Source organism: Symphodus melops (assembly GCF_947650265.1).
Source record: "Symphodus melops genome assembly, chromosome: 6".
Classification (NCBI taxonomy): Eukaryota; Metazoa; Chordata; class Actinopteri; order Labriformes; family Labridae; genus Symphodus; species Symphodus melops.
In genome coordinates this window covers 11,751,953-11,776,615 of record NC_136696.1, presented here as the reverse complement: position 1 = coordinate 11,776,615, position 24,663 = coordinate 11,751,953, and the positions used below count along the sequence as shown (strand labels likewise).

Below are 24,663 nucleotides of genomic sequence, written 5' to 3'. Positions count from 1 at the left end.
AAGCGTCGTCTTCACAAGGATTTAGCTGTTTTACAACAAGTCAAACCAAAGAGAATGCAGTTCTTCAAACTCCCTCAAACAAGGCTTCCTTTCACCAGGGTGGAATTCCAACACATACCCTTCCCTGTTCCCTCTTCTATCTTCTCCCTCCTGCCCTCTAATGCTCAATAGGCAGATTATCTCCGCGCTGGGGAGGAACTTGGCCACCATTGAGTGCATCATGTCCAGCACTGTCGGTGACCCTGCAGTGGCACACAGATGGCTGACAACAACAGTGATAGACAGAGACGGAGATAGATGCATCTGATAGAGCTAAAAAAAATAATAAAAAAAACAGCCTACCAATTCACAGAAAACATTCAAGAGATCAGCACATTCTCACAAGGACATCGGCCCACACATGCAACAAGTTATTGACAGATGTAACCCAGATTAGTGGGAACAAACCCAAAGAGACATATCCTGTACAGACATGGAGAAACACAAACAAAGTGCCAGGAGAGAGTTTTTCTCCTTGCAGCAGCGTGGGCACGCAAGCTGTACGAGTTCTCTCTGCCACACAAACACAGACTCAAACCCAAACATACTCATCAGCGTTTTAAGGGGAAACACATCGACATGGTGATTATGTGTAATAAGGAGCCTCTTTAGTCTGCAAGCAGAAAGTCAGGCTGTCCCAGAGCTGTCACTTTCCCTACACATTATCCAAACCTGTTCATGTTTACGCACACCTACCTCTTAAATCCCAAAGTGTGGTTTGGGAGACTCACCCCTTCTTTTCACCAAATATTTTTTGTTCCTAACTTTGTCTAATAATACAAAGCTACTTTTGGTTACCGATGGGATCCAAATTGTTTATTTTGGTTTCAGGAAGAAAGTCACATGTGGTAGATGTGCTGAGCAGATCTTATCAACAGAGGGACTAAAAGCTACGGCCAAGGGTGTCTTGTCTTGACAGAGTCTGTTTTCCTGTGCGCACATGTGTTCCACATCTGGCTCTTTCCCTGCACTAACCACGAGGGAATTCCAAGAAACCTTACAGTAAAGGGTTTTGCTCTAAATATGCTGTTAGTGCTGCTGTGGGTTTTTTTTTTTTCTTCAATTACCACGAGCCCATCTGCATGGTCCTTGACCCGACGTGCTAAGTTAGGAGAGGGCACTATGGGTTACAGACAGAAAAGCTAAAATCTTCTAAATTCAAATCCAGGTCGAGTTTTGTTTCATGGAGCAAGTTGGGAAGTAGGGAGGATACAGGAAATAGGACAGATGAACAGATGAAGGTGAGGGCCAGAGCCAGAGATTGCAGTCAAAGTGGGTCAAATGAAAAAAAAAGACTGATAAAAGAAAAAAAAGAACAGCCAAAAATGAAATGTTTGGTGTTATTTGGGTTGGAAAGAGATGACAAGGTTTTATAGAGCATAACAAAGTAGCTGTTTGGACAGACGCACGCACACCTATGACTGTAGGGCAAAAAAAACGCCCACACACTCAACTTAACCTGTCATGATTGGCACTTTTTCTAATGAACCTGGCACAGTCAGCAACAACATCGTCATAAAAGCTGATGAAATTTTTCCATTCTCTTTCTCTCTCTCTTTCTCTGGAAAATTGGCGTACACTCGGGGTGTTTCAGAAACCCTTTCTAAACACCAAGCTGTAAACTGTTTCTCAACCTGCAGAAGAAGGCCTTCATTTGATCCTGTTTTTAGCATAAACTGCAATCATTACAACATATGTAATTTCATTTAAGGCCATGGATGACACTCAACAGGAATTAAAGTTGTAACAGCTTCTTTGTCCACTGTTGCAGTATTTGCTCACTCCACCCTTTGCACACCCAGAGAAAAGTATCTTCTTCTGTTTGCCTGTTTTTCCATCTACTATCTGAAATGTGTGTTTGCACAACCCGAAGGTAACCATATACGGTGGTGTTTCCTACCCATGGAGTTTCAAAGGTTTCTTGTTTTGGTGCATCAGACTGTGGGTACAGTGATGCAGACAGCGCCATAAAAAGAAAAAAGAAAAAAAAAAAAAGGAAAAAAATCAAGAAAGATGTCGAAGACTATGACAGATTGATATGTTCATAAATGTCACATTGGCAACGCATGAAAAATGAATATTTGTAGGTGTTAAAGCGTGAAAAAAAACAAGAGGAGGAGAGGGAGGAGGCAGTCTTGTGTTCAACAGTGTGTCTACAGATGAGTGTATTTGCTTTTCCAGTGCAATAGCTGCCACTCAGGCTCCACACACTGCTGCTCTGACTCAGCTGGACAAAGAGGTCACTGAGAGCGTCACAAAAAACTCACTCTTTCTGCCCGTTTACAAAAAAAACACAACAGGTCAGACTTGAAAGTAAAAGGGAAAAAAAATATTGCTTTCCTAGCTTTGCCTGAAAAAAAAAAAAAAAGACAGACTGTGTACCTTTATTTCAGCGATCACAGCGCTTCCTTTGGCACAAGTACAGCTGCGCACACGCAAACTCTTGGCTGCAGGGATTTGGCTCTGCCCAACCAGGCCGTATAGATCCCAATCAGAGAGGATATGTGGGCTTGGAGTTTCATCTCTCCCTCTATCTCTTCTTGGCTCCATCCAGCCAAGTCTGTATGACTCCAGCAGATTTCAGCAGAGAGCACAGCAAGGGGTTATTATATCCAATCCGTGGTCAGACAAATGTGTTTCCACTTAAACTACACACTCTGGTCCTCCTCCGTGCTGTCACTTCCCCCTCCTCCATCCTTACCCAGTCTGCCCATCTGATCTTTTAAGTGTGCAATTAAATATTACAACCAAATCAACCACAGATTGGGTCTGTATCGACTGCAGTAACCGTCTCACTTTTGCTGGAGCACACAGAGAGAAAAGCGATGCATGCCAGCTAATGTCTATTAGCAATTAGCAGTGTGATGGTTGGCATAGATTTTTCAGGGTTAGGAAAATAAAAAAAAGCCTCATTACAAATGTTTCAAAGTAACATGGAACAGATTTGTATTCCCACAGAAACAAAAAGATGTATGTCTTTATTTCGTGTAACACTAAATTCAACCAGCTCTGTGTTAAATAACACAGAGAGTGGTTTTTGAAGCAGTGACAGATATCGTGGAGTGACTGACTGCACTGAGTTTGTGTCTGGAGTTGCTTCAATGACAGACAAAAACTCCTTTTACTCTTACAAAGTAGCTTATTATGCATGGTATTCTTCAGAGTGTAAGACACAGCTGTGTTTTATGTTGAGCATGACAGCTCCAGAAAGAGGAAAACACTTTTCGAAAAACAATATTTAACAGTTCCAAAGTAATTTATGAGGTACAATTACAACAATCCAGAAGAATTCACCCGACATTGTTTTCGTAAAATCAAAGAGTTCTGACCTCTAACAGCCTGTCAGTAAGGTAGAGGGAAAAAAGAATACAGTATGCTTCCCCAGCCTCATTGTGAAGAAAGGCCTCGGTATCTCTCCAGCCTTTTGCCCTCATCTCTTCCCTCTATAAGGCAGGGCAGTTTTAAACATGCAGCCCCAGTAAAAGTCTGTTGACTCATTATTGGTCATGCTCATGTCCTATCCCTTTGTTGTTGCTGCTGCTGCACATTGAGTGAAACCATGGACACATATGAAAAGGATAAGCAATGATTGACTTGTAGGTATTTTGCTGTCAGTCGTCGTCTGAAACAGTTTGAAAAGCTGGTCTGTACAAGCTCAAACAGCCCAAAAGTATTCACTCAAATACTCGTGAAAAAAGTGCACATTTAGTCGATTTCTTTTCTTTTCATCTTAAGGCAGCACACAACAGTTATTTTCAACATATTTCTATTTGCATACAGTGTAGGATTCACTGACTCTGAACTCGTGACTCCGACCGCTCATATTTGAGTCTTTCAATGACCGAGCCAGACTCCGACACATGTGCATGTGGCATTCTGACTCGAAGCCAAATACTGTGCATGATGGGATACACAGTAGTTCAATTTTTAGCACAGCCATCACTAGCATCCAGGCAATGCACTCAGCTATCTGGTCCAGGATTCCAGCCATGACTCCTGCTTCCCTCATTAGCTACTTCAGCTGCAACCCTCAACCCCGCCTGCAGGACAGATTCAACCACTGATTGTGTGCTAATGCAATTGACACGGTGGCAGTTTCCAGTTTAAGCAAGCCGGAGAATGTATGCAAATCTGTACTCTCCCGTTCTCTCTGAACTTAACTTATTCTCCAAGAATGTGATTATTAGAAATACATGACAATGAATGCTTTTAAGTTCACTGTTGCTCTTTCTGTGTCTCTATTTGTGTCCATTGCCTGTTTCCCTGGAGTATCTGTCATCCCAATCTTTCTTCGCTTCCTCCCTATCAGTGCTTTACTGTAAACAGAGTTAAGAAGCATGAGTCATGCTGCTGTAATGCTGTAAGGTGGAGCGTGGCTTCAGATGCAAATAATGACTGAAGTTTCAAAGAAGAGAGGAGCGAGTAACGATGGGCTGCACACGGGGGAGTAAATGTTTTCGAAGGTCACTGGACGACACAGAGAAAGAAAGTCGCCAACCTAGCAGCAGCAACAGCAGAGGATGTGAAACCGACAGGAGGTTTCTGAAATGATTTCATTGGTTTTGTAATAGTTTGACAAAACCATCTGTGGTTTCATATCTGTAAAACATTACTCATGGCTCATTCCAAGAATAGTCCACATCCACATGCAAGTCCACTGAAGCACCCACGGACGAGCAAAGTGAAACACATGTTCATTCTAATGGGTTGGTTGTTTTTACAGCTGGGACCAGACAAAAAAGCCGGTGCAAACACAGTGACGTGTGTGTGTGTGTGTGTGTTGGTAAATGCACCCACATAAAAGACTCTCACACAAATACGTGAGTTGTACTGTTATGCAGAGGATTAAGCCTTATTATCCACTAAAGCTATATGACTTATGGTCTTAACTCAACACACTGACCTGCTGACAGTGTTCACAAGATGGACCTCCTCAATTCATGTGTGCAGTTATTCAGGCCAAATAAAGCCTTAATGCTGCGGCAAATCTGCAGTATGCCTCAGCATGCAGCACATACGAATGAGCGAAACGTTTGTTTTCACCAAAATATTAATGTCCAGATTATGCTTTCCAAAACTGTATTTGATAACCACTTCAGATCATTTGTGCGGCAGGGAGTGTATTTTCAGAGTGCTGGTTTCCCCATCTGTGCGACCACAGTGCTGGGCCGCTCTCCCTGCATCTTGCTGCCCACTGTTCCCACGCTTCTTTTTGGGCTAAATACATATTTAGGAAAATACTGCGCTGCAAATCATATGCCCCCGATCTCTGAGTGCACCTTAAACCCATTACTAACAGGCTTTTCTTTTTTACAACCCGAGTGGAGCTGGAGCAGAGTAATTGAACTTCTCTGTGTTTGTACTGGACTGAAATTAAAGTTTATTTATCCAGGTAAATCATTCGCTCACGTATGAATGCTCTCTTTCAGGTGCCACCTTATTCAAATTCAAGCCGTAAAAAAAGCCCCGAAACTTCCAAGCTGAGATATAACGGCCTAACTCAAGGTCAAGTCATTAGTCTGCATATCTAATAGTATTTTGCATTTACAGCTTACTAAGGGGAAAAAAACAAAACCATGAAAAATGTTTGAGACATCACAAACACTCAAACAGGGCAGAGCTTTGAAAATATCTCCACTAGTTGGTCCAGCAACAGTTCAAAGTTGAACAGATCTGCATGCCAGCCAGTGATAAAGATCAATGATTTTAAAGCCACTTCCATTGTCCATTAGTACTTAATCCATAGCTACTACTCTGCACTTTAAAATGCCCCACAGTACTATCAACAACAATTATACCAGGAAGAGCTTGCTCGTGCGATTTCCTTGTGCACAGAAATGAATGACAAATGGATTCCTCTGTAGCAGCACTGTGCAGTGAGTTCAACCAGTGCTGTGGAGCCACTGGAACACATGCAAATGGGACTAAATAGGTTTTAGATTATGCATGTGCAGCTTTGTGTATGTGAACGTGCTGGTGCGGGCGTGTGCATGAGTAATGAATAAGATCCTGGCACATCACAACCAAGTTCTTCTAATGCACTCCCTGTAGACCAGAAGAAATAAACAGATAAAGAAGAAGTGGATGTGAAAGCAACGGCGAAGTGAAGAGAAGAGAGAGGAGGAGGAGGGGAGCCAGGAGTGAGTGAGTGACTGAAAGAGAGAGAGAGAGAGAGAGAGAGAGAGAGAGAGAGAGAGAGAGAGAGGGCAGGAGGAGAGGAGGGAGGGAGTTTTCAGGATTGTTATTGGAGCCGTAGAAGTCATTTCTGACTTAAAGAGATCCAGATGTGAGCCAGCCCCTGGGAAAGAGTAACAGTCAGAGAGACGGAGAGGAATCAACTGAGAGGGAGGAGGATTTATCGGACTCTGCCCTTCTAGATGATCAGCAGTCTACTTTCTGGTTCTGAGAAAGAAGAGTGGATCTTCTTTGCTTTTGGGTGCGTGGATGGTTTTGGTGGCTGGGGGACCACTGCAGAGGTGGGGATGAGTGCAGAGAGTAAGGTTTAGGGTGTGGGGTGTCAGGTGGTCAGGTGGTAAGGGGGTATGTGGCTTGCAAAGCCCAGTCTTGGGGCTATAAAAAGCGAGGGTGGTCAGAATAATGGTCTGTTGTTATTACATACACACACACTCACTGGGCCTTTCTCAAAACCAATGACTAAATCACCAAAATAGACCAGTCAGAACCCAACCAAGAGACATCTGGTGAAACACTGGAACAAAAGCTGCTCTTTAACTTGTTTTCAATGAAATAGCACTTCAAAGCACAGCTTGTTGTGTTTCGAACAAATTTAATACTAAATATAAAGTTTTACTGAAAGAGAGTGGGCATGCATTTGTGCAAGTAAGACATGTTCATTGCTAAATGTCACTTTGTTGCATCATTTATTTATTATTCACATGCATTCCCTGTAGGCACAGTGAGGAGCTCCTGCACGATAATGTCTCCATTCAGATCAGTTGCAAATACGTAGCCTTTTAGTAATGGCTACATCCAGTTACTCTCTCTCTCTCTCCCTCTTTAGGTTTTGTATGAACATGAATGTGTGTGTATATGCCCAGCTTCCTCAGCATTTGTTTTCACTCCCTCTGCATTGGACTAAGCTGCACGATCACACAACAAAAGGCTATTGTCCTGCAGTTAAAAGCTCTGCTCCAGGGAGCTGGTAGTGGGCCACAAACAAAAGGCTGGTTACATTGTCCCAACACAAGCCCATGAATCAAGCCAACACTGGACTGCCAAAACAGCCGAGGAAAAATGAGTGCTGCGAGTCTACTAGGGTGTGACAAAGAGGGAAGGGAAAGAGAGTTGACAGAGGAGGGATGTTAGGGTGGAGGAAAACAAATGTGCAGGGAGCAGGACGCACAGCTGGAGGAGAGCGGAGAGAGAGAGAGGAGGATGTACAGTATGTGGGGATGGTAGAGGGTGAGAGGGATTTGTCCGACAGGAGGAGAGAAGAAATCAGGAAATGGATGGAAGGGAGGATTTTAGAGGAGTGAAGCCAACACAGTGGGAGGATGAGAGGTGAACTCAGCACAAGCTGAGAGTTGTGTCAACAGACAAGCCTCCTGCCTGTGCTCTAAAGGCTTGATGCACACACACACCCCCCCACACACACACTTCCCCCCCTCCCAAATCACAACAGCAGAGCAGGAGGGACATGTGTGGATGTAATCTTGTAGATGTCCAACGAGAACGAAAAACTGATCCGAGAAAAGAAATACTGCATTTGTTTATGAAAATTTCCCCGGCCCGCTCTGTTTTTTCCTATGCTGACAGGTTAAATTAGCAATGAATCCATCAAATGCTCATGCACAAAGAGCTACTATTGAATCCAGCAGCCTGACACATTTCACCCTTTCCACACTGTGAGGGAGTGGAAAGTGGTGACCAGCACACTGGAAGGAGAGTGTGTGAGAGAAAAAGTTTGGGATGAAGTTTGACATCACAAGAAATCTTACATTACCACACAGAAACTCGTACACTGAGAGCAAATGCAGTGAAATAAATATTTCAAAAATATCTACCGTTGGCGTTCTTCCCGCAGATCAGGTGCTCATAGTGCTGCAGGACACCCCACAGCTCCGCATCATTGTTCACAACCCCTTCCAGCGCCTCTGCACTCAAAGGGGCGCATGTTGACCCTGAATCCGGACCTGGATGACCCCTCTCGGCCATCAGCACACGGGCTCCTATCTCCTCCACCAGAGCCTCCATGCACGCGGTCAGGCATATCGATGCATACTCATGGATGCGCACGGAGATGCGTGTGTCCACCATCCAGCGGAAGAAGCGTCCCACGGAGAAGGAGAGGCCACAGCGCGCGGACTTGCCCTTCCTCAGCAGCTCACCTGCGCTCATGCTGTACATGGAGATCGCCTTGACAGTAGCAGAGACGCAGTGGTCGGCAAGAGCCCAGCTGAGCACGAGCCTCATGGCACTCTGTACCTCAAAGCGCGTGCAGCGGCAGTGCATGACGCTGAGCCGCTGGGCCTCCCTGGAGATTCGGATCAGAGCCCTGCGGAGAAGAGTGGTCAGACGTCTCACGGCCTCAGGGGAGAACACAGATGGGAGCCCCCCTTTCATGCTCCCACTCTGGGCCACTTTTCGCAGTACCTTGGCCACCTCCTCTTCGGTCCACGGGAACTCTTCCAATTCAGGTAAACGAGGGCATTTTGAGAAGATGTCCTCGGGGTCTTCGGGAAGGACTGTGTTGACGGTGTCCCAGCTGTTGTTCCTGCTGTTCATGGAGCCGGAAAAGTACCACCAGTTGCCCCGATGAGGGGCTGTCATGAAGGCCTGGGAGTTGGACTTGGAAGAGGACAGGCTGAGGGATTTACACGAGTCCCCGGCGCCGTACCCAGAGTCCAGCGTCAGGTCCTCCAGGGTTTTCATGTGGACATTGCTCAAACCAGCCATTATAATTCTTAAATGACTTCTAAGAGGACTGCTTCGAAACAAGGATAAACCTTGGAGACGGTTTACCTGCAGGTTAAAATAAAGAGCAGCGAAACTCCCCGCTGAGCTGGACGAACTGGTTACGCAGCACAGCACTTGACAGCCATGCTGTTAAAGAGTTCAGTATGGGACAGCGAGATAGAAACTAGGCTACTCAAGATGGTGAAAACTACTACTTAAAAGCCAATTTAACATAAGCAAAGGTGCTCTTCCGTTTACAAACGGAGAAGCTACAAAAAAAGTCGCACGCGCCTCACCTTACCCAGGAAGGCGCAGGGATTTAAACTTCCCTCCAGTGTCCACAGTCTTTTCAAAGTCGACGAAATGTCTCCTCGTTAACAGGAAAAAAAAACCCTTAATTGAATCAAACAATTCCAGTGTAGCCGCTCAACACACAAACAGCTTCGTGTTCGTAAATTAGCCCAGTAAAAGTGTATCGTGTCTACGTCCTCTCTCTCCCTCCCGGTGCTTGCTTACTCAGTGTCGGTGGACCAGACTCAGCCACAGATGTGAGAGAGGAGGAACCACCACTGAGTGACATTATGCAAGCAGCTCGAGAACCAATCAGGAAAAAGCAAACTTTTACGGCAGCCAATCAGGACCCATCGAAATTTGGCCTGAGTTATACACATGAGAAGTTTGTTTTGAGAATTGAATATCCTCAACATCTGTGACTTTCATATTCTTACTTATATACTCATGTATCAGTCTAAATTTGGGATCCTACATTTTGTGTTTTAAGTAGCGTATATTTATTAATCAATTTATCCTTTAAAAAGAGATTCAGTTAACTATTTTATCAGTACAATTCGCCCATGGACAATATGTGGCTAAGTGTTCGTCGTAGATACATTATGAATGGGTTAGGTAACATTGTTCATGTTAATTTCAACAGAACTGCCTACAAAGCAGACTTCAATCATCTTATCCCGTTTACTCTGGGAAACTTGGCTCGCTGCCTTTACATGAGCTCATCACTCACCTCCAGGCTGTTACTGAAATTGAATCTGGAATGCTCTTGGTGATTTTGTAAGCGGTGGAGGTGTTTACATTAAATTGATGAGGCTTAAGTTTTTACTAAAATATATATTCACCTGTGCGCCGACGTGAGTGGCCGCACTTTCAGTAGCTCTATCTATCTATCTATCTATCTATCTATCTATCTATCTATCTATCTATCTATCTATCTATCTATCTATCTATCTATCTATCTATATATATTTATTCAGCACATGTCAATTTTCAACTCACTGCATATTGTGAATTATATTATATTACTATCGTCTCTTATATTGCATTATTTATCCATATTTCTTATTTGTTTTTTTTTTGTATTTTGTGTATTTGTTTGTTTTTTTTATATTAGGCATTTATATTCTTGCTCCAATAGTATTATGTTGTAGCCTACTTGTACAACGATAATAAAGATATATTATCTTGTCTCAAATTGTTTGAAAAGATTATTTAGGGCAACAAAGACATTGTTTTAGTAATAGCATAAACATGCTGTTTTCATTATTTTTTTAAAATTTCAATTGACAAATAGTGCACTGTATGATGCATGACTTTGGGCTCATTCAGCACCAGTTCAGTGGAGGAAACACCAATGAAGTGGTTCCTCTTGCTATCATAACAAAGTTTGAGCAAATTCTTTTGCAGAACTACAGTTTTCAATCAGTGTGCAGCCCTTGTTTGTTGTTTTTGGTAAGATGTGTTAACATGCTTGAGGTCACATAAGGCAAACATGTTGAAGAGGCCTGTGACTACCTGCTTGTAATCACTCTACACTCACATAGACAGGTAGGGTGTGTCCACACTCAAGTCAAACCTATTATGTAATAGGTTTAGGGCAGAGCGCTTAGCCTTCATGTGTGATGCAACACATGGTGTATGAATGCTTTCTTTCACATCAATAGGCCGAGATGTTACAGGACATGCTATACTTCAAGTGGAAAACACGACACTCAAACACACAAAACATGGTCCATGAATCACACTGTCATGGGAACAACGTAGGAAGTCAATCCTTTGAGTGTGTCTCGTTAACCTCCCCAGCTTTGTATCATTTGTCAAAGTTTTGTGTAAATTAGTTCAGAAAACATGCAGAGTGGAAAATGAGCTCACAGGAGGTTGGCACTTGCTTCATCCAGACCTCATGTAGCTGTAATGTGGACAGTGCTTACCTCATGGCCTCTCTGTGTGCGTGCAGGCTCAGTGCAGAAATAAAGCCAGCACACCACCCAGAGCAAAATAACACAGGAGGGGATCAAAAACTCTGCAAATGATTACATTTGTTTCCCAAAACATGCCAGCTCTGTTGGAGTTAAACATTTTAGTTTCACAATGTTTTCTCTCCTCTCTGCATTGGTCCAAAAACACAAAACAAAAGTGGTATTCAATTTTACTCAGAATGGGTATGGAGATTTCAGCACCAGAGAGTGAGGATTGCAAAGGGTTCACACGCTATCATTTTCACTTATCTGATCATTTTAACCAAAAACAAAAGTTCCTCAGAGCCTGATCAATCATCAAGTCATTTTTTCAAAGTTATTTTTATTCAAAATTTGGTTAATTATAATATTTAAACAAAAAACAAGAAAGTAACCAAGAAATTGGTTGACTGATTGAGGATTTGTTTTTTGTTTTTTATGGATTTTACCAAAAACAAACAAGTTTAAATTTAAAAAAATCTGTATCAAGTCACCAAAATGACACACAATCACAAGGAGCCACATACCCTTGTGTAATTGAAAACAATTGACTTGTTTGCATTCATGACAGAAGTGAAACTAAATGTTGTCTTCCTTAACTTCAGTGTGGAATGAGGATTTTTGTAGTTGCATTCATACTGCCCTCATTCAACCCACCTGAATTTGTTCTTTTATTCTGTGCTTTTAAGCCGTTTCAACCCTTAACTGCCATAGGTGGCAAATAGATAAGGGATGAGCACCACCCTGTGGTCAGATATGGAATAACTTACCAATGCAACAAAGTACAAATAAAAAAGAAAAATGCATCTCTGAAAGAATATCTGGACGTAAGCATAAAATTTTATTTGCAAAAACCAACAAATCAAAATAAGAGTACAATACATTCTTAAAACCTTTTCTCTACAAAACAATTTCACAGAAATTACCTTGGAATGTATATTCCTATTTTTCACTTGTATGTCTCATATATATAGCCTTATATCTAATGTGTTTCTTTTCCTCTTTAAATAATCCCATGTCAGTGTTAAATGTCGTACAGTATAGACCTTTTTCCTGTAGAGGCAAAGTAAGGATCTTGGAGGGTAATTTGACAATCATATAGTCAATAACAGATCATTACGCTCATCTATATATACTGTATGTGGCCAGCAGAAAGCTTTCCAGCCAACCTCCATCAATATAAGTACCATCTTGTATAAACAGAGGCATTAAGAGCCGGGCCTCCAGCCAGACTAATGGGCGGAGGTGGGGTCCTGCTGGTCTGCAGCTGCCATTGTGTCTCCATCACACCTCCTGGTTTCACTCAGTAGTCATTAGTACCATCTATGCTTATCACTCGAAAGGAACAAATGGCCTGTAAAGACCACACCTGCTTTAAATGTAAGACAACAAACACACTGACACGTCTGTAATCAAATGAAAGAACCATATTTCCTTCTGTTACAGTGTTTCTGAATTTACAGTGACTTTACAGCCTGCTGATAAATAACTTTGTATTTATGCCTGTACCTGCACTCTTCTGTCAATAGAGTAGTTTACAAACTGCCTGCAGCCAAACCCTGATAAAGGCACACATTTGTGAAAACAGCCATGCCTTGCTGCATTGTGTCCGACACTCGGACAGGTCTCTGTTCTGTTGGAGCTTTATATAATCTACAAAAAAAGGGGTTAATGTTTCACCATCTATGTGGTGCTCTCATATGAGGGATGGAGTTTTAATCCCTTAAATCTGTTATTTCAAATGCTTTCAGCTCAGAAGATGATTTAAACAAAAGTAGAATGCAGAATCAAACATAAGAGATTGTGTTGTCCTTTAACAGTTTCTTGTTCCAGTCGACAATGAGGTTTGAGATCTGGAGAGAATGGAGATACTGTCAGTTGAGTAAAAACGTGTAAAATTCAGTGTTTTAGAACCAGAAATAGCACCCCAAACGTTGGCGCACCCATATTCAGTCAGGACAAAGAAGAACCATTTATAAATAACCAACAGCAGACATGCTTCAGTTAAAATAAAATAAAAAAATCAATCAAGTTTTAACCAAAATATAGCATCAATACGGGTGTGAAATTGATATAATAAAAGCAGCAGGGCTATGCATAATAATTAGAACACATTGAAATGATGTAGGGCCTAAATGAATTGAAGATAACTAGACGTTTGTCGTTATTTCTTTGGAAAAGGGCTTTTCTGAATTTTCAAAAAAATGTTTTTGTTTCATAAAATCAGGCAGCAGCGACGCTTCAGCACCTGGTGTTCAATTTTATCCGACAGGTAGTAGATGACTTAGCAAGAACTTTTGTTTTTCTACCAAATACAGATGTTTTTTTTTTCTCTACTCCAGCTGTGTCCCCATGTCTGAGTCTATCTGAATAGCATGTTGACGCACATTCTGTTCGGCTCTCGTGCGAGAGTGAGTTAAAAAATAAAGAACTTAAGTTGTGTTTACATCTCCTTGTTAGAAAAAAGGTGCTTCCTGTCGTCGTAAGCAACACGCCCACGTACACTTGTATATATATTTACATACCCCCCCCCAACACACACACACACGCGCGCGCACACACACACACACACACACACACACGCAAAAACAGGCCCTCAGAAACAGAAACAGCTTCTTTCCAGTCTGTCTGAAAACATTGCACCAGAAAAAGGACAGAGAGAAAGAGAACAAAAATAACTCTCTTCTCTCTGAACAGTAGTTCAGTCAGTGAGGCAAAGTGATGACTCAGGACCTTCTGCCTTTACAGCTCCTCAGATTTGGACTCTGTTTCCTTGCAGAAGCGTACAAAAGTGGCTGATAGCAAAACAGAGGTGCTCATAAACAGAGCCTGTTTTTTTTTTTTTTGTTCTTGTTTTACAAAAAAGCTGAGTTCAGGCAGTGAGCGAGCTCCGACAGGTCTCTCTCTCACACACACACACAGTGGATCTGCCGCCCGAGTTTTGAAGGTTCAGATTCCTGCAACCAGCCGAGGAAGGGAAGGCTACCCTTTGGGAGTTTTTTTGTTTTGAGCGTTCCACATGCCCCGTTTGGAGTGATAGTAGTGAAAGAAGTTCCTCAAACGTAGTCTCTCTACCTCCAAACCATTCTGTAGTACCCTGGAGGAGGAGATGCACAGTGTTATAATCAGGCTTTTTTCATAATGCACTAAAACTGCTCTGAGCTGGTTGTGTCATTGTTTTCTGATGGGGAGCCCTCCACTAAAAGACGTACAGAAGAACAAAGACACAACAGCTGCATATGACATAGAGATGCACAGAAGAAAAAGGGAGAAGAGATGTAGGTAAGGTTGCCTTGGACTACAATAAGTTACTTATTACAATAAGTAAAGACCACATTTTTTTATCATCCAAAGGCAGCTTTGCAAGAAATTAAGTTAAAGTTTTAAGTTTTAGGTTACAATCCTGCAACAAGCATAATAAGTATTCATATTCAAAGCACATAACAATCATAACACATTTTGTGCTGTAGTCAAACACAACTTTTTTTTCTCTTCAACTTATTTCTTATTTGCTAAAGGTTCCTGCATTCATCTCGGTTTAATTATGATTATCTAAAACCTCTTAAAATCTTATAGGAAAGAAGAAGTAAGCTATTATTTTGCAACACAATGGTTAAGGCAGCAATCTGAGAGGTGGTATAATCTAAAAAAGGAGAACAAGAAGATTTGCATGTCGTAATAGCTCAAGCAGTAAATGAGAAAAGGCCTGTTTTCAAACCAATGATAATTCTCAGACTACTTTTCTTTTTCCTCTTATTAATGCTACCTGTTTCCTACGCTTGTATTGTGTTTACATTGCGGGTGCACAGTATCTACCCACATAGTTATAAAGGAAGACATTTACTGTAAATGGTCAAGGTTGTAAAGTTTCAATCCAGAATGCATACGCATCACATTACATCAGAAAAGCCTCAGCATACAACATTTAACAGCCACTTCTCACAGTTACCATTGAGCTACCAGTTTCTTGGGCCCATGTTCGCAGGATTTTTGTGTTAGTTTGTTACTGAGGATACCTGTCCAGCAGCTCCCAGTCCTCTCCACCCCAGCGGTCCTTGAATTCCTCTGTGTTCATCCCCCCGATCTTATCAAAGTCGGACTTATAAATTCCAAACAAGCCAAAGCCGTTCACCTCCCAGTAACCTGCAGAGAGCACAAACAGGAAGCAACCGTTTGTCCACATTAAAGCCAGTACTTTTGATGCAAATGCCTTGATTGTAAATGGAAACTAAAAAAATATTCATCGGGAATCAACTGCGTCTGCATGTGTTTGAGAGTTACCATCAGGCTCCAGGGGTGAACTCCCGCAACCGAGTCTCATGACAATAGGAGCGAAAGCGAGTCGGCTCTCCACACAGTGCTTCCTGATGCTTTCCAAGATGTTGAGAGGGAAGTGGATGTGCAGATCGCACAAGAACACAATGCTGTGACTATCCTGCAAGGGGGAAACACAAACGAACCCACATGAACACAGTCATGCCACGCAAATAATCACTAAATCTTTCCCGTGAGAAAAAGAAAAGTCTGTTTGAATTATTCGGTGTATATTAGAGCTCCACACACTGTACCCCCCGCTGTAAAATGGATTTAAAGAAAGTTAGGAAGACTGGGCTCCGTCTTCACTTCCAGAGTCTGCAGGTCATTTAGACATGAGTGACAGCCCTGTCATCTCGCCATGACAGCACTGACACTCAACTGTGGGATCAACGTCCGAGTTTTCAGCTGCTTCACCCCCATGTGGGTGGGTGTGAGTGTGAGTGTACGACAAAGTGGGAGGCTGGAGTAAGGGCACATGCATACAGATAACCTGAGAGGGAATAGATGCGACAGCTATGGCATACACATGACAGAGGCAATGCAGCAAACTGTCTGAATGATTCCCCATCGCCCACAGCTGGGCTCTGCGGGAGAGGACGAAGGAAAGCAGGAGGAGGCTCACAAGGGGCCAGATCTGCAGCCCGTGACAGACTGGCCTAGATGTGATGTATTCATTATGCATGAGTGTTCTTTCTGCCTGTCCATCAGCCAGTAAAGGTCATGTGGTCAGTATGTGTGGCTGACCTTCAGTGAGTGGCTTTTTTTTTGTTCTCCACCCTGCCAGCTCACATATTGTTTGTTTGTCTAACCTCGATAGTGTCCACTCCGATCTGAAGTCCCGCTGAGCGCTCAAAGTTCCCCTCTCTCCTTAGATATTCATATCTGTCAAAACAAACAGAACCAAATGTCACTTGGAAGTCTTTAAAACATTGGATTACCTTTCCAAAATATGTTTTTAAGTCACATCACACACACACACCTTGGTACGCTGCTGTCTCGAAGCGCCTGTTCCACATCCATGTCTTCGCTCTCAAAGTCGACAATAATGATGCTGAAGTTGTCGTCCTTGGTCTGGCGATGAAGGTTCTCCATGTCAGATATAAACTGCTGTACCCAGCGGGCCTGATTTTTCACTGAAGGAGAGTAGAAACAAATAAATAGAAAAGAACACAAATCGTAAGGAAAAAAAGACTTTCTTGGGATATTAAGAAAATAACGCCTGGATAATTTCAAAACAAAAAATAGCTTTTCAAGAGATCGTTCCTTTTTTTATGTTAAAAAATAAAAAGGAGAACAATTTTTAGATTTCCAACTTAAAAAAAAGGTTTCATGCAGATTTGAAGTTTTTAAAGATAACATTCGGTGGCTGAGAGATTATTCTGTTTCTGGATTAACAGCAGCTCATAAAAGGATGATTTGTTTACTAAGTTTAAAGGTGTTGTGTGGACCTCTCTAGTCAAGTCAATATTTTTGACACGGTGGACAAAGCAGTATCATTTGTACCTTTTGCTTAACGTATCCTGTACATATGTACTTGATGTTTTGTGACAAAAAAAGTCTAATATGCAACTAAAAATAGATCTTCCGCTTGAGAAAAAAAAAAATCGAGAAAGTTTGTAGTGTGCAGCCTATAGTTAATCACCTGATCTGACACCTACCCCGCACCAGGGGAGACAGACGTTTAATGTAATTATAGATAGAGTTAGTTACAGAATAGTGTTGTTTTTTGTAGTATAAACTTCAGTTTGTTTCATTGCCAACTAAAAACTCCGTACAGGAGCTCGAACAATACATTTTAGAAAGATTTCCAGTTCACAATTAAAATCAGTTTTTATGAAAATGATTAGGTTTGACTTTTAAAAAAAAAGGGTGCAAACACTTTGCAAAGTAAAAAAAGCAGGAAGCATACAAATCATAATACATAATTAAATAAATTGACAAAATGTTGCTTTTTTTTAAATTACCTGGCACCACAAAGTGCACCATCACATCCCTCCTCCACTGCAGCATCACCGGCTGGCAGAGCAGAGGCTTCGCATAGGTGGTGCTCCAGGGGGTGGCGCCTAGCCGGGTGGGGGACCTGGAGGAAGTAGGAGGCGGTGGTGTAGTGAGGCTGGACGTAGCAGCAGACGGGGCTGAAGCCGGTGCAGAGGCCGGCGCAGAGTCAGTGTTCTCGAAACTCTCCTCTCCTTGCCTGCCGCGGTGAAGCAGCAGGTAAATGTATTCTGACAGTCGCACAACGTTGCGGCCCCTCTCCATCAGCTCCAGCTCCACCAGATAACGGTTTCCTCTGGCCGAGTCCCGCCGCTTCTCCACGTTGACGATGCGCAGAAGGGTGTAGATCCTTGGACAAGAAAACAAAGACAGAGTGAGACAGAAGGGAGCTAATGTTGAAAAAAGAAATCATTTAAACAGCTGGATTAGTTTGACTGTAGGAAAATGTCTTTAAATATGTAGCTTCTCATTATCTGTGGCGCTGTGAAGTCAGCATGGTGTGATGTGGGAGGGAAATGCGAACAGAGAGAAGTTCATGGCCTCACTGCTTCACATAAAATTAAAAATCATCAAGGTTTGTAAGCATGGCTGCAGAAAATAGTCATCAGCAGAAAGCGGGTGGCTAAAATGAAGTCAATGAAGCAGTGCGTGACCAGTGTGTGCTCAGGGTAAATTACTTCTTGCCTTACATAATAGTTAGCAGAGGAAACCATAATTTGAATTTACAAGGTTGCAGGAAAACATAAGCCCTTACTTAGCCCCTCATTATTTTACTCCTTCCTGTTTTCCTTACCCGCCGTTCTTTTCGTTGAGCTTCTCCATGTACTGCGCCAGCACGTCCACCACCTCGCTCTCCGGCAGCTGCAGGTTACCGGACACATTGCAGCGCAGGTCGTTCCAGTCGGACCGCAACAGCTCAAAGTCCATCGGGTTCACCGAGAAGGTCCTCTGCCAGTTGATGCTTTCCTCTGCCCAGCCTGGCCGAGCCTCCACCTCCTCGTAGCTGTAGTCCGACATCTCACCCTCCTCCGGTTCTGGCTCAGGATCAGGATTAGTATCCTTCTCCAGATCTGCCGGGTTGGGATCTGGCTCTGGCTGCTGCTGGGACTCCGTGATTTCTGAGGTCCTGAGGTAGGAAGTGACTCGTGTTTGACCTAGGAGCGTGCTTTCTGTGGAGTTGTACCGTAGTTGGGTAACTTGAGGGGGTTCCTGATTTTGAGAAATTGGAGTAAGCGGGTCCTTTTTCCTGGGAAGGTCAGTACTCTTTAAATCCTGATGCACCCCTTTCCTCCTGCTTTTGTCTGGATGTTTGGACTTCTGAACACTCTCATTGTGAATGTGGGTGCTCCCATTGTGTGGAGATGTCTTACCCTCTCTGGTGGGGGGATTGAGCCAGAGCTGAGGGTCACTAACCAGACTTTTACCTCCCCTTGCATGTCCTTTGGCACCTAGGTTGACCAGCCTTGTAGTTTTCCCAGTTTGGTACAGAAAAACTCCTGGGAACACCTCTCTAGGATGGCGGGATGCTCTCTCCTCCCTCCTCTCTCGCCGCTGCTCCCGTTCCCTCTCCCTGTCCTTCTCTCGCTCCCTGGCAGGTCGAGGCCTGGTGATGTAGATCTTATTCTCCTCTTTCTTGTTACCCGGGAGTTTGTTGTTGTTAACTTGGGGATTGTTGCTGTGGGCGGAGTTGCTGAGGATCTGCTTGGCTCGGCTTGCAAGGGCAGAGAGAGAGGACTTTTTGGGGAAAAGGAGGGAGGATTTAGTCAGTTTGGGCAAAGCCTCAGCTCCCTTCTCTCCTGCTGCTTTCCTTGCGGGGCCCAGCTCTGCAGGACCAGTGCGGATCCAAGACAGGGAGCGACCCCTGACCATGCTGTCCATGTCAGGCTGAAGCCCCCTGTGTACGCTCGCTTCCTCTATTCCCCTCCTGGTTCCTTGTCTTAAGTTTCCTCTTGTGTGATCTCTCCCCCAGTCTCTCTCCAGATCCCGACCATCACTGTGAGGAAAGTGTCTCTTTTCTCTCCGGCGTATGATACTGTTTACAGGTGCCACCTTGGCTTCATCGGGATCCTCTTCCTCCTCTCCCCTGTCTCTGCCAGCTGCTGTGGGCGCAGACTTGGAGAGCTGGTTGGAGGGGTTGGAGGTGTGGCTGGTCTGGCTGGGATGGAGAGGTTTTTTGGGCGGTTGTGTACCGACGATCTCTGCTTCGTCCTCTGTGTCTATCACCTCCTCTTCTTCGAGAAAATCTGCAGACAACAAGGAGGCGTGAGGGCCTGTGCTTAACGTGTGTGTACATGCACGCGTGAGTGTGTGTGCGATTGCTGTAAGTCACCATCTGGGTTAGGGAAGAAGAACGATCGATCATCTTCTTCTTCATCCATCTTCATATATTTGTAGAAGCCAAACCTGGCGTTCACAGCAAAAGACAGCACACACATTAAACACACACTTTGACATTCACAACCGCATGGATGATCAGAAGGGTAAGTTGTTCCAATGTGCCTTTCAGCACAAACGACTTAATCCTTGGGAGAGGTTGCTTAAAAAAAACACTGCCACCAATTTCACAGACTTTTCTGCACAATCAATGAACCAGCTCATAAACACAAGACAGAGGCAAATGCTCCCAAAGCTATCCCTGAGATAAAACCACAAATGTCCTTACTTTTCCAGGTAAATAGGAGACTCTCTGTAGAAACACTTGTTCTCCCGCTCCATGTGGGTTAGACGTGTGAAGTCGTTTGGGTAAACGAAGGAAAGATAGACCTAAGAAGAACAGGTCAAAATGTCATTAAAAAATGCCTTTCTCCCTTAAAATGCTCATGATGGAGTCAAGGTAATCACTAAAGATAAGATCAAAATAAACACACAATAAAACAGCCACGCTCTTATGCAGAGTCTTATTCATTAAATGCTGTGAAATCTAAAATCATTTAGCTTTCCGGCTCAAATTTTCTGCTCATTATTAGTCTGCGGAGGTGCTGCAGTAACTCCTGCTGTCCTACAGGGGGAAGCAGAACTCAGCACTACCTGCAAGCTCCTTCCTTGGTGTGCTTGCGTTCAAATTAGCACATATTTGGCCTCTCCGCTCCTGTGTACTCTGTCCAGTTCAGCTAAATATTATGCTGACTCTGCAGGGAGATACTTAAAAGAGGGTATAAGTCTCCTGCCATAATTGGATGCACTTCAGATGACCCCCAGTCTTATTTTAGCAGAAGCTCACTTACTCATATACTGACTCGAAAAAACATCAACAGTGTGGCAGGTCTTCTGCCACAAATTCTGGAGAGGGAAGGTGATGAACAGGTGACTTACAAATTGCAGGCCCTGGTATCTTGCGATTGGGAAATCTTTGACGACATAAGTTGGCGAGTAGAGACAGGCAGGAAGAACGTTTTCCAGTCGAGAGGGGTCGATCATAGGTGCTGGATAAAAAAAAGAGGAGGAAGAGTCGGTGAGTATCTATGATAAGATGCAAAAAAAAAAAAAAGTTGGGGTTTTTAGAAGGTTGGGAAATGATCAGTGCAAAGGAAAATACACACAATGCGTAACACAGCTGCCAAGATGAAATGACAGTCTGAATACAGCTAAGATGACAACCAAGAGAGGCTGCAGGCCAGACCGTCAATCAGCCAGTCAGAGAAAATGACAGGCCTGAAAAGGAGGATGAGGACAGGAAGAGGGGGCAGTGTGAAATGATGAGTGGCAGATTTACTGCTATAAAAGGTGTCCCTGGGGTCCGGCTTCAGCATATCCGCTCCGTGCTGCGTGACGCTGCCTCCCTCCAGACCCTGAGGCTGAGACTCCACTGGGAGACGGATGTGACTGGCCAAGGTCTGTGGGATGTGGTCAACGCTGTTCATCTTCACATCGGACTCGTCTGACAAACACAGACGCAGAGACACATATTCAGTGAGACAGGGATGATGCAGAAAATGTGTTAGCGCTCACTTGTTTTTAATAATCTATGACTGAAATATCTCGCTGTCTCAAGCGGTGTATTCGCACTTGGATTGTCTTGCAGTCATCAAAAATACGGAACACGAAAAGTTGAAGGAATAGGAGAAAATCAAATGAAATAGAGGCAGAGATACATGAAATAAAAAGAAGAAGAGGAAGAAGAGGAGCGCAAATACAAAAGCTGAAAAGAGGAAAAGTTTGAAGATAACAATTACAGAGCTGAGTCATAATTACAGCAATCGATAGCAGGGGAGGAGGAGGGAGCATGTGTGATTAATGGCATGTCAGGAGAAAGGCCTGATGGGAGAAATGCTTCATAATTAAGAGGGTGGTCAGCATCATTTCTATCCTCCAGTGGAAGCACGCACACACATTCAATGTGTGCGTGCATGTGTGAGGACGGCCGTTCAGGGGGATGTACAGGGATCGTCTCTTTTTTTGAACAGCAATAAGACATCTGTTGATCACATGTCTTACAAGCTTTGCCAAGAGTAAGTAATCTTTCTATGATCCTGAAATCCTCAAAACGAGCAAAAGAAGAAGAAAACAGTGAACATCTTCTTTCCTTCCTTAAGTTTATTCCATCCTTGGACAAATGGGTTAAATTGTAACACAATGGTATTGGAGAGTTATTTTTTGGCCTCATTCATGTGATTATTTTGAATTTCCTGATCTCTGGAGTAAATATTAGAGGCTACTTGTGTGTGAAAAAAATCGGCATTATTTGAAACCTCATAGATGGATTGTAAAGCAAATCTACCAGTCTACCAATGCAGAAGATTCATTCCTCATATTTCAAATTGGAATTGTATAAAAATATGCAAAAAAGCAAAAATTATCATTGCAGACTACAAGTAGTTGAGAGTATGACATCGAGGGAGGAGTAGGAATGAAAGGGTGGAGGCAGAGATGAGAGGACAGTAATGCTTGATTCAGACAGGCGACCTCATAAACCGCAAAAAGTCGCACTTCTCCCCTGACAGAGCTGCTCATAACTATGATGGCATACATTCCCCAGCATTACAACCCACAGCTTTGCCCAAAGTTTCCACTCCACACCTCATTTTCTCTGCCTTTCTCCTTGTTAGCAACACCGAATCTCTGTGACACCCTGCTATTCTTGGAGCTACAGAGGTTAGACATCTAGGGAAGAGCTGGGGCTTTCATGTCTGCTATGAATGACATCTATAGAGAAAACGAAAGACAAGTTTTAAAACCCCGTAGCTTCTCTTACTCCCCACAGAAAAAAGGCTATCTGCAGCTGCCCCGCGGAGAGAGAAAGATAAATATACAACGAAGGAATGTTGATGTAGATTATAATCTTTCAGTGAGTTTGCTTGAGGAACAAGAAAGAAACACAACATCACAAAGGTCTGCGTCTACTACTGATCAATATCAATGCAGATTAATGAAGTTGTTATTTATAGAATCTATACGGCATGCTCTTGTTGATATGTATTTCTATAGATGCCATAAAACCCAATAAATCACGTGGACAAGTCGTCGCCTAAGCTACAAGGGTGAGAGGAGCTCTTACCTGTGTACAAGGAGATGTAGGCGGAGTCAATCACTTCATACTTCAGACCAGGCAGGAACGGGCGCCACTGTGTGTGTGAAAGCAGAAAGAGAGAGAGAGAGAGAGAGAGAGAGAGAGAAAGAGAGAGAGAGAGAGAGAGAGAGAGAGAGAGAGAGAGAGAGAGAGAGAGAGAGAGAGAGAGAGAAGAGAGAGAGAGAGAGAGAGAGAGATTGGGTGAGAGAACACTCAATGCCAACATGTGGAAAGTATAAGGTGAGCAGATATCGTCCATCACTGTTTGTAAGCTAAACTGTGACACCGTCTGTGCTATTGATCCGAGCAACATCACAGGAATCGATCTAAAGCTGTTTTTTTTTTTTTTTTTAATACAAACACACCAGACAACAGAGAGAGCAGAAAAAACGGTGTGGTACATTGACGGAGAACAAGAGAAATGTGACGCCTTGAGGGATAAAGAAGGGAGGAGGAAATGAGTAAAACAAGAGCAGACAAAAAAAAAAAAAAGAAAGAAAGAAAGAAAATAAACCATGAGCAGAGGAAGAACAGAGGCGTAGGAATAAGATGGTGAAGAGTAGGTGTGAAAAGGAAGATCGAGTAATGACCTGAAAATAGATAGAAGCACACAGACAGAAATACGCGAGATGGAGAGTGAGGCTACAATTCTTTCTAAATAGATTTCACAATTACCACGCCACTTCTGCTTAGCTGGGATATAATCACAGGAGACAGGTCATTTTGCAGCTCTCGGGACGAGAATACAACTATAAACACCCTCCTCGGGCGCATGCAAATGCCTCCACATGCAAAACAAAAACACAACACATTTACTGTTTCAGATTGTGTTGCGGTCCCCATTTTGTCATTCACGAAGCACTCGGTTGTAGCTTCAACTGCTGATATGTGAAAGGTAGATCTAGCATTTGCCGTGTTCAGTCCTCATGCTGTGTTGTCCTCCTTCACTTAAACACAGGAGAAAACAACCGAGCAAGTGCACACTTAAAAGAACAACTAACAAGGACACAGAGCGTCTTCATGCTGAGCAGCAGCAGGTAGCAGCTCAGCAGGTCGCCCGACGCTTCTGCAGCGTGTCATTATTTTAGGGTGCTTGTCCTCAAGGTCAAGTCTGCAGACTTGCCACAGCGGGACTCCTTGAAGGACAAAAAAGTTGAGACTGCACATGAGTTGTTGTTGTTCTTGGGAAGTGGTTGCTTTGAGTTTTAGTTTCATCAAACTGAAAAAAAGAAATCATCATAAAAGAAATTAAAAAAAAGAAAGCGCTGATACTGAATCGCCTGTGTCAGTGTTGAGGAAACTCATTACTGATTAGTGAGTCTAAAACTCTCGCTGATTGAGAATATGAGCACAGGTGCAGGCTTGTCATGATGGGAGAGCTGCTGTTTCAAACAACATCAGTGATGTTTCTGTTCCAATCAAGTATCCCAGGAAGGCATTCAAGTCTTCCAGTGAGTCTGCACTAACAAAAAAAAACAAAAAAAAAACCTGCCTGATGAACCTTGAATCCAACCTGCAGAAATGAAATGCACCTCAAAAAGGTTCAGCATTGCAAGTTGATTTTTTTTTTTTTGGTAAAGCCAAGTTCAGCAAAAAAATAAGGTAGTCAGTTATCGCTGACAGTTTGTGCCGTGAAGGCTG

The 24,663-nt window shown here is 43.2% G+C and overlaps 2 protein-coding genes across 2 annotated transcripts in view; both read right to left on the bottom strand.

The window, feature by feature from the left end:
• The window catches only part of abtb2b (ankyrin repeat and BTB (POZ) domain containing 2b), a 59,527-nt gene extending 49,851 nt beyond the window's left edge, over positions 1–9,676 (bottom strand). Inside the window, exon 1 of the mRNA XM_079347005.1 lies at positions 8,064–9,676. Within this exon, the coding sequence (XP_079203131.1) occupies positions 8,064–8,955 (892 nt within the window). The 5' untranslated portion in view covers positions 8,956–9,676. The remainder of the gene's footprint in view (positions 1–8,063) is intronic.
• A 2,348-nt stretch (positions 9,677–12,024) lies between these two features.
• Positions 12,025–24,663, bottom strand: part of b4galnt4a (beta-1,4-N-acetyl-galactosaminyl transferase 4a) — a 151,830-nt gene continuing 139,191 nt past the window's right edge. The window contains exons 9-20 of the mRNA XM_079347004.1: positions 23,011–23,077; positions 21,229–21,393; positions 20,829–20,938; positions 20,179–20,279; positions 19,846–19,919; positions 18,310–19,759; positions 17,486–17,865; positions 16,501–16,654; positions 16,331–16,403; positions 15,486–15,639; positions 15,221–15,347; positions 12,025–14,301 (exon numbers count right to left, since the gene is read on the bottom strand). Of these exons, the coding sequence (XP_079203130.1) occupies positions 14,187–14,301; positions 15,221–15,347; positions 15,486–15,639; positions 16,331–16,403; positions 16,501–16,654; positions 17,486–17,865; positions 18,310–19,759; positions 19,846–19,919; positions 20,179–20,279; positions 20,829–20,938; positions 21,229–21,393; positions 23,011–23,077 (2,970 nt within the window). The 3' untranslated portion in view covers positions 12,025–14,186. The remainder of the gene's footprint in view (positions 14,302–15,220; positions 15,348–15,485; positions 15,640–16,330; positions 16,404–16,500; positions 16,655–17,485; positions 17,866–18,309; positions 19,760–19,845; positions 19,920–20,178; positions 20,280–20,828; positions 20,939–21,228; positions 21,394–23,010; positions 23,078–24,663) is intronic.